The 11,232-nt window shown below is 41.0% G+C and overlaps 3 protein-coding genes across 3 annotated transcripts; 2 read left to right on the plus strand and 1 right to left on the minus strand.

Annotated features, from left to right (window-relative positions):
• Window positions 1–528: 528 nt before the first annotated feature.
• On the minus strand, window positions 529–3,307 carry LOC115131618 (proteasome subunit beta type-6-B like protein-like). Its single transcript, XM_029663463.2, has 6 exons — window positions 3,159–3,307; window positions 2,566–2,636; window positions 2,032–2,163; window positions 1,492–1,621; window positions 1,251–1,395; window positions 529–953 (listed from the first exon to the last, which is right to left on the minus strand). The coding sequence occupies exons 1-6, from the start codon at window positions 3,189–3,191 to the stop codon at window positions 826–828; spliced, it is 639 nt and encodes a 212-aa protein (XP_029519323.1). The 5' UTR covers window positions 3,192–3,307; the 3' UTR covers window positions 529–825.
• On the plus strand, window positions 3,295–7,214 carry psmb13a (proteasome 20S subunit beta 13a). The gene is made up of 8 exons (XM_029663461.2): window positions 3,295–3,430; window positions 3,795–3,888; window positions 4,101–4,198; window positions 4,386–4,526; window positions 5,988–6,103; window positions 6,250–6,308; window positions 6,517–6,668; window positions 6,806–7,214. The coding sequence occupies exons 1-8, from the start codon at window positions 3,369–3,371 to the stop codon at window positions 6,915–6,917; spliced, it is 834 nt and encodes a 277-aa protein (XP_029519321.1). The 5' UTR covers window positions 3,295–3,368; the 3' UTR covers window positions 6,918–7,214.
• Window positions 7,215–8,087: 873 nt separating this feature from the next.
• psmb8a (proteasome 20S subunit beta 8A) lies at window positions 8,088–10,851 on the plus strand. The gene is made up of 6 exons (XM_029663462.2): window positions 8,088–8,488; window positions 8,786–8,927; window positions 9,297–9,408; window positions 9,838–9,967; window positions 10,164–10,368; window positions 10,670–10,851. The coding sequence occupies exons 1-6, from the start codon at window positions 8,363–8,365 to the stop codon at window positions 10,756–10,758; spliced, it is 804 nt and encodes a 267-aa protein (XP_029519322.1). The 5' UTR covers window positions 8,088–8,362; the 3' UTR covers window positions 10,759–10,851.
• Window positions 10,852–11,232: the final 381 nt, after the last annotated feature.

Below are 11,232 nucleotides of genomic sequence, written 5' to 3' on the forward strand. Positions count from 1 at the left end.
ATTTTCTGTTTGTTTCAGATGTGTTTCAGAATATTTTGTGCCCAATAGAAATGAATGAGATATATTGTATTGTGCCATTTGGGAGTCACATTCATTGTACATAAGAATTGAATGTTTTTAAACATTCTACATTCATGTGGACATGACCATGATTACGTATGAATCGTGAATAATGATGAGGGAGAAAGTGCCAACCTCCCCTGTTATTGTAATGGTGAGGGATTAGCATATTTTGGGGGGATGCTATTTGTGCACTCATCATGCACTTTCTCACTCATCATATAAAAGTTTTAAGTTGTACCAATATGTACTAATTGTAATGATTTGTATGTTGCTGTCTTGTAAATATATAGGTTTAGATACAGACAGTTATGCATTAGTTATAACAGGCTTATAATATTTACTAATTATCTATTGCTAATGATGCCTCAAATTAAATAGGGCGTATTCCCTCAGAAATAGCCTACTCAATTATAGTGGGGTCTGTCAGATTTACATATTTATAATCAAACACACTTACATGCTGTGTAAACATATTTTTTCTTAAGATTTTATTGATTCCACCCAGAGGTCATTAAGTAAACAAAATATAATGCACATAAACAACATGAACACAGTGTAGATTATGAAACACATAGGCAGAACCAGAGAAGATTTTTACATTGGTCTCTTGGAAATCATGATTGTTTTTCAATCCGCAGTCCCAAAACTGATGTGAATAGTCAGGCATAGGAACACCAAGTTCTGCATGTATGGACAACCGTGAATGATTGAGTGAAGATTCATCTCACAGAGTGTCACTGATTGGTTGATTGTAGTGTCACTCTACTCATCGTGGAACTTGGGTAGCTTGTCTCCAGGGATGACCACATGCTCCACCCCCTCCTCGGTGATCACTACCAGGTGTGCCACGCCTCCGCTGACATTGTCTCTGCCCATAGCTAGGGCCAGAGCTAGGTGGGGTGAACAGGAGAAAAACAAAGGGGAGGAAAGATAGGAAAATAGATCAGAAAGCAGGTAGAGATGGGTATGAGACCATATCTGTCCACTTTTTCAGGAACAGCTCTCTTGTGTTCCAGTGCCAATAATCCCATAGCAAACCCATCCTACAATCACTCTCCTGTCCCACAGGAAGATGTTTTCAATCAAATAAAATGTCTTATCTGGCGTCTTTTATCCTATATGAAAACTGTGCCATTCTAATAAAACAATGAAGCCTATGAGATTCTACAGGAAAAATCTACTTTTACCATTTGTAGCAAACTGCAGGCACTCCTCTTTGCTCATGTCAGGTTTGTATTTGGCGTCGGCGTAACCGTAGATGTACGTGCTCCCTGATCCTCCGATGGTGAACGGCTGACTGAGTAACATACCGCCCAAGGCCACCGTGTAAACCTAGAGGTGAAATAACGGTTAGAAATTGTGTGTGTGTGTGTGTTCTATTCTATCGTGCTCTATTCTATGTCTGTTTGTTATGCCCCATGGCATCACCTGTGGCCCTTTCTTCCTGTCCCAGCCTGCAGTGATGAAGCCGGCCTGCAGCTCCTCCTTGTTGTTGTAGCACAGCTCCTTCAACACGGACGCTGCTGCCTTCACCAGAGGAGGGGACTCCATCTGAATACTTATCACACAGGATAGACACAGAGAAGACATGTCATCATTCAGGATCAGATTGATTCCACAGTTTGTTTCTATGTCTATCGTAGTTCAAGAGGCAGTAGCCTAGTGGTTAAGAGGTATGGGCCAGTAACCGAAAAGTTGCTGGTTCGAATCCCCGAGCTGACTAGGTGAAAACAAATCTGCCGTTGAGCAAGGCACTTAATACTAATTGCTTTCTGGAAAAGAGCTTCTGGTAAATGTAGGCTGCACATTACTACTAAGACCAGATCTAAAATGGAGGTGTCCCTATTGCTGATAATAATACAAATCAATTACACATCAATCAAGCTTCATTAGCTGGATATCAACACTCATGAGCTATGTTGAACCAGACAAGGACAGAGACAGGGAAAGGGACAGGGTGGTCCATACCTGTGAAAGGAGATCTGGAACTTGGCAGCCTTGGTGACGGCCTGAGCGTCTGCCAGGGAGCCGGCGATGCAGCAGAATATCCTGTCATGAACCTGGATCAGCTTGTTGATGGTCTTAGAGGACACGTAGTACCTGTGGGTGAAGTGGAGATAGAGACACATTAGATAGAGACTCCTGAAACACATTAGATAGACTCCTGAAGACACATTAGATAGAGACTCCTGGAGACACATTAGATAGACTCCTGGAGACACATTAGATAGAGACTCCTGGAGACACATTAGATAGAGACTCCTGGAGACACATTAGATAGATACTCCTGGTGACACATTAGATAGAGACTCCTGGAGACATATTAGATAGAGACTCCTGGTGACATGTTTAAATGTATATATTGCTGTAAGTGATGGCTGATTTATTTAATATGTTGCGTGTCACAGACTTGTATTTGATCATAAAGACGTATAGAGGAAAGGAGGGGCAAGATGATTAATTTAGTTCCAGGTGTTAATAGGTTTTGAAGTTCCTCCTTACCCTCCGATGGATGCCCTGGAATCTGAGCCAATGATAACCCCTCCATTGAACGTCACCGCCAAGATGGTGGTCTGTAGGAGATTTTAAAAATCATAAATAAATGAATAATCAGTTAGATGGGGCAGCATACAATTACAATATGACATATAATAATATATTTATGACATATTTATAATATATGATTTAAGGTTAGTTTTCCTTATGATCAAGTTTACAGTCAATGGATAAACTATGGTTGGGATTTGGGGAGGCTAAACTGATCCTAGATCAGTGGTAAGGTGTAGGTTAATTTCTACCCTGAGCTTGAGTTGCAGATGAATGACTCGAAAACGAAAGTAAATTCAGCACTTTGTTCGTCGGAAAATATGAAATAAGTCTATTATTATCAGGTTAAATGCATAAACGTTTTCCTTGAAGGTTCATCTTTAGGCTACTGAGATGAATTAATGACAAAATCAACAAGGCAACCTAGAATTAAAACCCTCAGTGTAAATTCGGGTACGTCCGTCCCAAAATGCACTGTTAATCGCAGCTTCAATTTATGAAAATTTATAAAATGATCATGTACAAAATATGAAAAACAATTAACTTACGCCTGTGCTAACTCCTTTGATTTGAGTGTCCATAAAGTCTTATTTCCAGTATTTCCCGAACACCGATGAAAAATACGGATAAAACTGCGTCCCCCAGTCACATATGGTCACACCATGTCAAGGAAATAGCGACCTCTCCAGGGACTTGAAATGCGCGATTGTAGTGAAGTCAAAATCTAAGCACTGAGTGCAAAATAAAGTTCTTCAGGTATGGCGCTATCAAATGTTGTCGAAACACCTGCATCGGGATTTAATTTTGAGAACGTCTCCAGGTATGATTTCCCTTCTTATCTTTAAGGATAATAGCATTTCGTATTTTTGGGGTAAATAGTGAACTTCGTAATTATTTCTCTCTTCTCATACCAAGCCTATATCAAAAGTGAAAGTAACGTATCTTGTATAATCGTGTAAATATTCTTTCTAAAAAGACCCGCAAGTCTACATAATTGTAAAGGTTGAATTGGATTCTTTCTGCATTTTATTTGAATGAAAGTCATACTTCTATGTGTTAATCAGCTGATTGTAAATGTATTGATCTGGTCATCATTAGATAAGGCTTTTCTTAGTAAGAATTTGTGGTACACTATTGGTATTGTGTTAAAGTGTGTTTGATTAGTCTATATCTTTATCAAATAGAAATGTTGCTCTGGATGGTCTGCTTGAGGGAGGACATACCAAGGCACCTAAGCCTATGAAGACAGGGACCACCATAGCTGGAGTAGTGTGCAAGGTGAGAGCGATGTCCGCTGATAAAGGGCAGGCGTCTCTAATAAGTGGAAGACTCCATATAGTGGGAGTATGTCAGTACATTTTATATAGTGATATATTATTATGATCCTTGCCTGTCTTTATGTGACTTTAAAAAAAAAACAATAATGATGGAAATGAATTGTGTGTACTGATAGTAAAAATGGAGTGTTCTTTGTGTCCTTGTTTGTGCAGGATGGAGTGGTTCTGGGAGCAGACACGCGGGCCACCTCAGGTGAAGTGGTGGCTGATAAGATGTGTGCCAAGATCCACTACATCTCCCCCAATATGTAGTGAGTAGGCCTACACCAGTTTAAGGGATGGTCCGCGTGTGACATGTTTAGAATGGAATTGATTGTCATGTGTGGAAGAGAGAAGTGAAAGAGTAGTGAACAAATGTACGCTGTCACTTTAATTTGAGATATCCATGCCCACACATCCCTTGTTCTCCTGACCTCTCCTGTCTACTCCGTCTCTCAGCTGCTGTGGTGCAGGAACTGCAGCGGATACAGAGAAGACCACCGACCTGCTCTCCTCCAACCTCACCATCTTTTCTATGAACAGTGGCAGGAACCCACGTGTGGTGATGGCAGTAAACATATTACAGGACATGCTATTCAGGTGTGTGTGTGTGTCTTTAACACTCTCCATTACAGCAGTGGTTCCCAACTCCAATTCTAGTGTAACCCCAACAGTACACATTTTTGTTGAAGCCCCAGACAAACACACCTCATTCAACTTGTCAAGGGGTTGATGATTAGTAGAATCAGGTGTGTTTGTCCGGAGCCACAACAGAAATGTGTACTGTTGGGGGTACTCAAGAAACGGAGTTGAGAACCACTGCAATAGAACAACTGCAATTTGCAGTTCAAAATACGAAAAAGCGGGCACCCAACCACTGATTTGGTAAACAGCTAGGGGATGGGGCTGGAGAAATGTTACCACTCTCAAATTCATCGACAGAGCTATGGATGTAAGGACTGACCATCCATGAGATCAAAATTATATATATTTTTACTACCATGTCCTAGAATCAATTAGCATTAACCCACGATAACCAACAATCACATAGCATATAATTAAGGAATAAGTCCCGGGGGGGTGTGTTATATGGCCAATATACCCCGGCTAAGGGCTGTTCTTAAGTTCTTAAGTACGACACAACATGGAGTGCCTGGATGCAGCCCTTAGCCGTGGTACAGTATATTGGCCATATACCACCAACCTCCAAGGTGCCTTATTGCTGTTATAAACTGGTTACCAACATGATTAGAGCAGTAAAAAAAAAAATGTTTTGTCATACCCGTGGTATACGATATACCACGGCTGTCAGCCAATCGACATTCAGGGCTCGAACCACCCAGTTTATAATTGTTTTTATTCAGCCGATGTCAGAAGTGTAACTGCGTTGGAGCTGTCAAATCGGCGAGCAGCTGCTCGTGTGGTCAAATTGAAAATCAAAAAACAAAATAATAAGGATTTTTATCAGCCTAATCAAGGTGTAGAATAGATTACATCACACATTCGGGTGTTCGAACACGACTGCATGGTATTTCTACTAATGCATCCTATGGCAATGTCTGTGATATGTACAGTATAACGCCCGGCGCCGCTTCTGGGTTTGACAGCTCCAATCCAGTTACACCTCTGACATTGCCTAAACAAAAACAATGATATGCTATGCAGTTGTCGGTTATTGCGGGTTAAAGCTGAACTGGTTGAATTTAGGCCCATGTTTTGAGGCTATACAGTGCTTATTTAGAATGACATTGTTTATAAACATTGGAGTAAAAAAGTATTCCATTTTGGGTTCTGATACGGGTACGACAGTTTAACTAAGCTCATGAGGCATTTATAAGTGATATTCTTCAAGAATCAACAGGTACAATATCATTGATTTAAAAGTCCAAAAATGGATGTAGCAAATGCAGATGGCCCCTTTAAACATCACATTCTGTTGAAATAACTCGCCTCATCCACCACTATAGCCGCTCCAATGTAACCGCCTTTCATGTCAGATAGGTTTGATTCAAAATAGTCATTCTTGTTTGTTCATAATGTATCTCATATGTGTATGTTTAGGTACCAGGGCCAGATAGGGGCCAGTCTAATCCTCGGAGGGGTGGACTGCACCGGTAATCACCTCTACACAGTGGGGCCCTATGGGAGCATAGACAATGTGCCATACCTTGCAATGGGTGAGGGACTGCTACTGTGTCAAGCATACATAAGCATACATCCATATACTGTTATTGTGTGGGCCATTATTAGTTGATTAATCGACTAGTCATGAATCATCTATAAATAATGACATTTAATTGATTCCTATTTGTGTTTTGTGTAGGGTCTGGTGACTTGGCCGCTCTGGGGATTCTGGAGGATAGATTCAAACCTAATATGGAGGTGAGTGACTTTTCCTTAGGCGGGCTAGGGGTTGTCATACATGTAGTTCATATGCCATCACATCAATAGACTTCAAGTCTCAAGAGTTAAGTCATTGGACTCACCATAAAGAAGGCATCAGGTTTGTTTACATTAAGCTGGATGTATTACAGACCTACCTCCCCCATTCCAATCCCTTCACTCACTCCTCATCCCTATGCCCTTCTAGTTAGAAGAGGCTAAGGAGTTGGTCCGGGATGCCATCCACTCTGGCATCATGAGTGACCTGGGCTCAGGCAACAACATAGATATCTGTGTCATCACTAAACAGGGGGTGGACTACATCAGGCCGTACCAGGAGTCAGAGTACAAAGACAAGAGGTAAATGGTGTCACCATCCTCAGACTCTGCTTCAACGATTATTCTAAACAGCATATTTGAGAATTTTTTGTTGTTGTTGACAGAACAGTGATTAATTTCTATCTTATCTTCTCTCTATCTCTCTTTCTTTTACTCAGGCAGAGAAGATACAAGTATCGCCCAGGTACAACGTCTATTTTGACAGAGAAAATAGTCCCTCTGGAGCTGGAGGTAGTGCAGGAGACAGTCCAGCGGATGGATACCGCCTGAACCTGACCACTAAGAAACAACAAAGTTACAGCCACACATAGGCTTATCACAATATTCAGGCATAAAATCAGTGAATACAATACACCTAATAATGACAAGATGTGACTGCTAGGTGACACTACAATGCAAAGCCATAAAAAAACCATTGTCACATAAAGATCTTAGTTCAATGAACTGTAGTCACCAATACATTTTGAACAGGTATAGCAGGTCTAGGCTATAGCTGTGTCTATAGGCACTGGGTGAAATATTGGAAAGTGATTGATTGAATAAAAAGTCTACATTACTTTTCATGAATACGTGTCTGAGTTTTCCCTCCTCACTTTTAGCTTTCCACTTTCCTTATAGCAGTTTCAGCTCACGGAATCTTAATGTTAAAAAAATATATATATATATTTCCATGGTGCACCAATGAAGAAATGCCTGCTATTACAATCCAGGGGATTTAGATATTTCAAATGTAATACAGCATAACATTTTTACGGAACAAAAATATAAATGCAACATGCAACAATTTCAATGATTTTGCTGAGTTACAGTTCATATAAGGAAATCAGTCAATTGAAATACATGCATTAGGCCCTAATCTATAGATTTCACATGACTGGGCAGGGGCGCAGCCATGGGTGGGAAACAGCTCAGGTGGACATTCCTGCAGTCACAGTACCAATTGCACGCTCCCTCAAAACTAGTGACATCTGTGGCATTGTGTTGTGTGACAAAACTGCACATTTTAGAGGGACTATTATTGTCCCCAGCACAAGGTCCACCTGTGTAATGATCATGCTGTTTAATCAGCTTCTTGATATCACACACTTGTCAGATGGATGGATTATCTTGACAAAATATAAAATGCTCACTAACAGGGATGTAAACCAATTTGTGCATAACATTTGAGAGAAATAATAAGCTTTTTTGTGCGTGTGGAACGTTTCTGGTATCTTTTATTTCAGCTCATGAAACATGGGACGAGCACTTTACATGTTGCGTTTTATATTGTTGTTCATTGTAGTTCTCTCCCTGTGACTCTTTGTGAGTGACTCCTTCAGCGCGGTAAACCTCTACCAGGTAAGTCTTCATATTTACTGATGACGACCCATAAATGATGCTCTGCGATTGGCCAAATGTGTGATACGTTTTCAGTCAGTTTACTGTATATTGTTGTGAAAAATCATGTCAAAACTGAATGACTATTCACAGTTGTTTATCCGTATGATTAGGGTTGGTTAGGCTATTGTCAAATAATACTCGGAATGAGTACGCATATTATAAGCAACAGTTGGGTTAGTTTTTCGATTAGGAATGAAAATGTATATTAAAGACCCTTTCGGTTTCGTTTAGATTCGGAAATATATTTCCTTGACCCGTCAGAGCGAAGTCAAGCTGTATTTTCGCTTTCAAATTGTATTAAGATACAGTACATTCTTATATTTGATTTAATCATTATGGCACTTTTCGACGTAAGTGGTTATAAATCGCACGCGGGACTTCGTGGGCAGATTCTTGGAACAGGAGTAGGGCATCTTGTTGACCGACCGAATCAGGAATTTGCTGTCCCAGTTGGAGTGGATGTGAGTATTTTACGCGTCTTTCAATCTGCAGTTCGTTTCTGTTTCTTATGTGACAATGATATGGTGATCTAAATGATCTAATGTGTCCTATGTGAAGTGAACTATACCATACTAAAGCATGGTTCAATGGAAACTCACACTTCACCTCAAGCACACTTTTACGCACGCACAAACATACGCGCCCACGTATGTATACCACCTGACAAAATGTTGACCAGAGCTGCTGTCTCACATTTTTTAAACAATTGGATCAATCTATTTCTCAGTCCCCCTCTATATTGCGCTCTTTCTCTCCAGCCTTCGGGGTTCCTGAAGTCATGCAGCCGTGAAGGTGGTGTGTCCATTGATCTGAATCACGGAACAACTACACTGGCTTTCAAATTTCGCCATGGCGTCATTGTGGCTGTGGACTCCAGGGCCTCAGCTGGCAGCTACATTGGTAAACATCACATTCCATAGGGATTCGTTTTTAGTCTCTCGTTTCTCTCATACACTTGTGTTCATCCGAGAATACAGTGCCTATACACAGTAAGAAACTAGTAATAGCATTCTACTGTTACTACTATAACTGCCTACTGTATTGTGAGTACTAAAACATCTACAAGTGGTAATTGTAAGATCCTCCATGTTGATGTGATTTACCTTGGAAAGTTGATGTGATCAGCCTTGAGTCCATTAGATTTTTGTTCAAGCAGCAGTCGTAGACACATCCGACACGTCAGATGCAGAATGGATCTCGGAGATCTATAACCAAACATAAAGCAATCATTCTCTAACCCCTTTCCCGTGCCTTTGTCTTTCCCTGCAGCGTCGAAGGAGGCTAACAAGGTGATAGAGATCAACCCTTACCTGCTGGGGACCATGTCTGGTAGTGCTGCTGACTGCCAGTACTGGGAGAGACTGCTGGCTAAGGAGTGCAGGTCTGTTAGAGCTTGTCTCTGTTGTATTGAGTCCCGCTATACAGTTACATGGTGTTAATATCACAATCATTGATGCCTGTCTGTTAGGCTTATGCACAAGGGGAGGGCCAGTGAGGGTTGGTTGAAGAGAAAATGTACCAATCAATGTAATTTCCATACACTCAAAACAAATGCATGGGAAATAAAGTAAGCACCGCACAACCATATCAATATCAACCAGTAACTCTGTAGTTACCATCTACTTAACGTGTTGGCCATAATACTTATCTAGACTAGCCATCTCCTGTATTCGTGTTAATGATATGCTTCCAAGCCACATTAATGCCTTCATGTCTCTGGGGTGTTAAAATGCATCTGGAAGTAAACCAGTGTTTTAGCACTCTGACTGCCTTGTCTCATACAGTGACTGACCATCTCTTTGTGTCTCAGGCTGTACAAACTGAGGAACAAGCAGAGGATCTCAGTATCTGCAGCCTCCAAGCTGCTGTGTAACATGATGCTGGGATACAGAGGCATGGGCCTCTCCATGGGCAGCATGATCATTGGCTGGGACAACAAGGTACAGGGAGGGAGGAGTGTGTTTGTGTGTGCCTGTGGTATGTGTGTGTCTGTGCGTGCGTGTGTTTATTTGAAAGCCTTATTTTATAGATGACCTTTTCATCCTGATGCTACCCAAGATGTTTGAGTAGCATTGGAGTGTCTCCAGTTGACATGTCTGTTGATGAGTATTGATTTATTTGTGTCTTGCTGTCCAGGGCCCTGGTTTGTACTACGTGGATGATAACGCCACACGTCTCTCTGGTCGTATGTTCTCTACTGGTTGTGGTAGCAGCTATGCGTACGGAGTAATGGACAGCGGCTACCGCGAGGACATGACGGTAGAGGAGGCGTACGAGCTGGGCCGCCGTGGCATCACCCACGCCACGCACAGAGACGCCTACTCTGGAGGAGTGGTCAACCGTGAGTGACCTTGTTCGGAACCTATACTCATTCTATAACGATTCATTTGACATGAATTGACTAAGTCAGTTCATGTGAGACCATGTGAAGCATAGATAGGTGCAGGATTGAGTTTGCTGTATGTTGAGATATTGTTTGTTTGTTGTAATTCCATTCAAGAGGTTAGATCTAAATATGCAATTATAATCTAATCTGATAGGGATTTATCCATATTAAAAAGTAGTCATATGCTGAATCCATAGGAAAATAAAATGTAAACAATACCTTTAAAATTAATTTATGTGTGTCTGTGTTTGTCCAGTGTACCACATGCAGGAGGACGGCTGGATAAAGGTGTGTAAGGAGGACGTATCCGAACTGATCCACCGCTATAGGAAGGGCATGTTCTGATCCCAGATCAGTTTCTACACCCACACAGACACAATGTGTTCTCTATCAACTGATCCCAGCACTGCTCCAAATAAAGATCGTTTTCAAACGGCATCCTCTGGATTGTTTAACCTGAAGGTCTTACATGCAGTCACAACTTGCTGCAACTGTTACCAGTCCTATTCAAATGTACAGTACGATAATCTATCAGTTATGTACCAGTCCTACTCAAATGTACAGTATGATAATCTACCAGTTATGTACCAGTCCTATTCAAATGTTAAGTATTATAATCTACCAGTTATGTACCAGTCCCAGTCATTGGAAAAGGTTTATAGGATTGTTTAATACAATACTACAAACCTTGATTTGAATTTTCTCTGTAAAGTCTGTTGAGACTTGTGAAATACACTTGACAACTTTGTGACTTGAAGCGTTTTAGTCAAATGTTTTAGCCTACTAAACAGTCGAATAACATAACCGACAGTTGGAAGA

The sequence above is a fragment of the Oncorhynchus nerka genome, linkage group LG7 (genome assembly GCF_034236695.1).
Source record: "Oncorhynchus nerka isolate Pitt River linkage group LG7, Oner_Uvic_2.0, whole genome shotgun sequence".
NCBI classification, from domain to species: domain Eukaryota; kingdom Metazoa; phylum Chordata; class Actinopteri; order Salmoniformes; family Salmonidae; genus Oncorhynchus; species Oncorhynchus nerka.

Coding starts and splice junctions, on each gene's coding strand:
- LOC115131618 (XM_029663463.2), bottom strand. CDS start 3,191: ATGGACACTCAAATCAAAGGAGTTAGCACAGGC. Junction 2,637..3,158: donor TCAAAGGAGTTAGCACAGGC/GTAAGTTAATTG, acceptor AATCTCCTACAG/ACCACCATCTTGGCGGTGAC. Junction 954..1,250: donor CCTGCAGTTTGCTACAAATG/GTAAAAGTAGAT, acceptor CACCCCACCTAG/CTCTGGCCCTAGCTATGGGC.
- psmb13a (XM_029663461.2), top strand. CDS start 3,369: ATGGCGCTATCAAATGTTGTCGAAACACCTGCATCGGGATTTAATTTT. Junction 3,889..4,100: donor TAGCTGGAGTAGTGTGCAAG/GTGAGAGCGATG, acceptor TTGTTTGTGCAG/GATGGAGTGGTTCTGGGAGC. Junction 4,199..4,385: donor TACATCTCCCCCAATATGTA/GTGAGTAGGCCT, acceptor TCCGTCTCTCAG/CTGCTGTGGTGCAGGAACTG.
- psmb8a (XM_029663462.2), top strand. CDS start 8,363: ATGGCACTTTTCGACGTAAGTGGTTATAAATCGCACGCGGGACTTCGT. Junction 8,928..9,296: donor CTCAGCTGGCAGCTACATTG/GTAAACATCACA, acceptor CTTTCCCTGCAG/CGTCGAAGGAGGCTAACAAG. Junction 10,369..10,669: donor CTCTGGAGGAGTGGTCAACC/GTGAGTGACCTT, acceptor GTGTTTGTCCAG/TGTACCACATGCAGGAGGAC.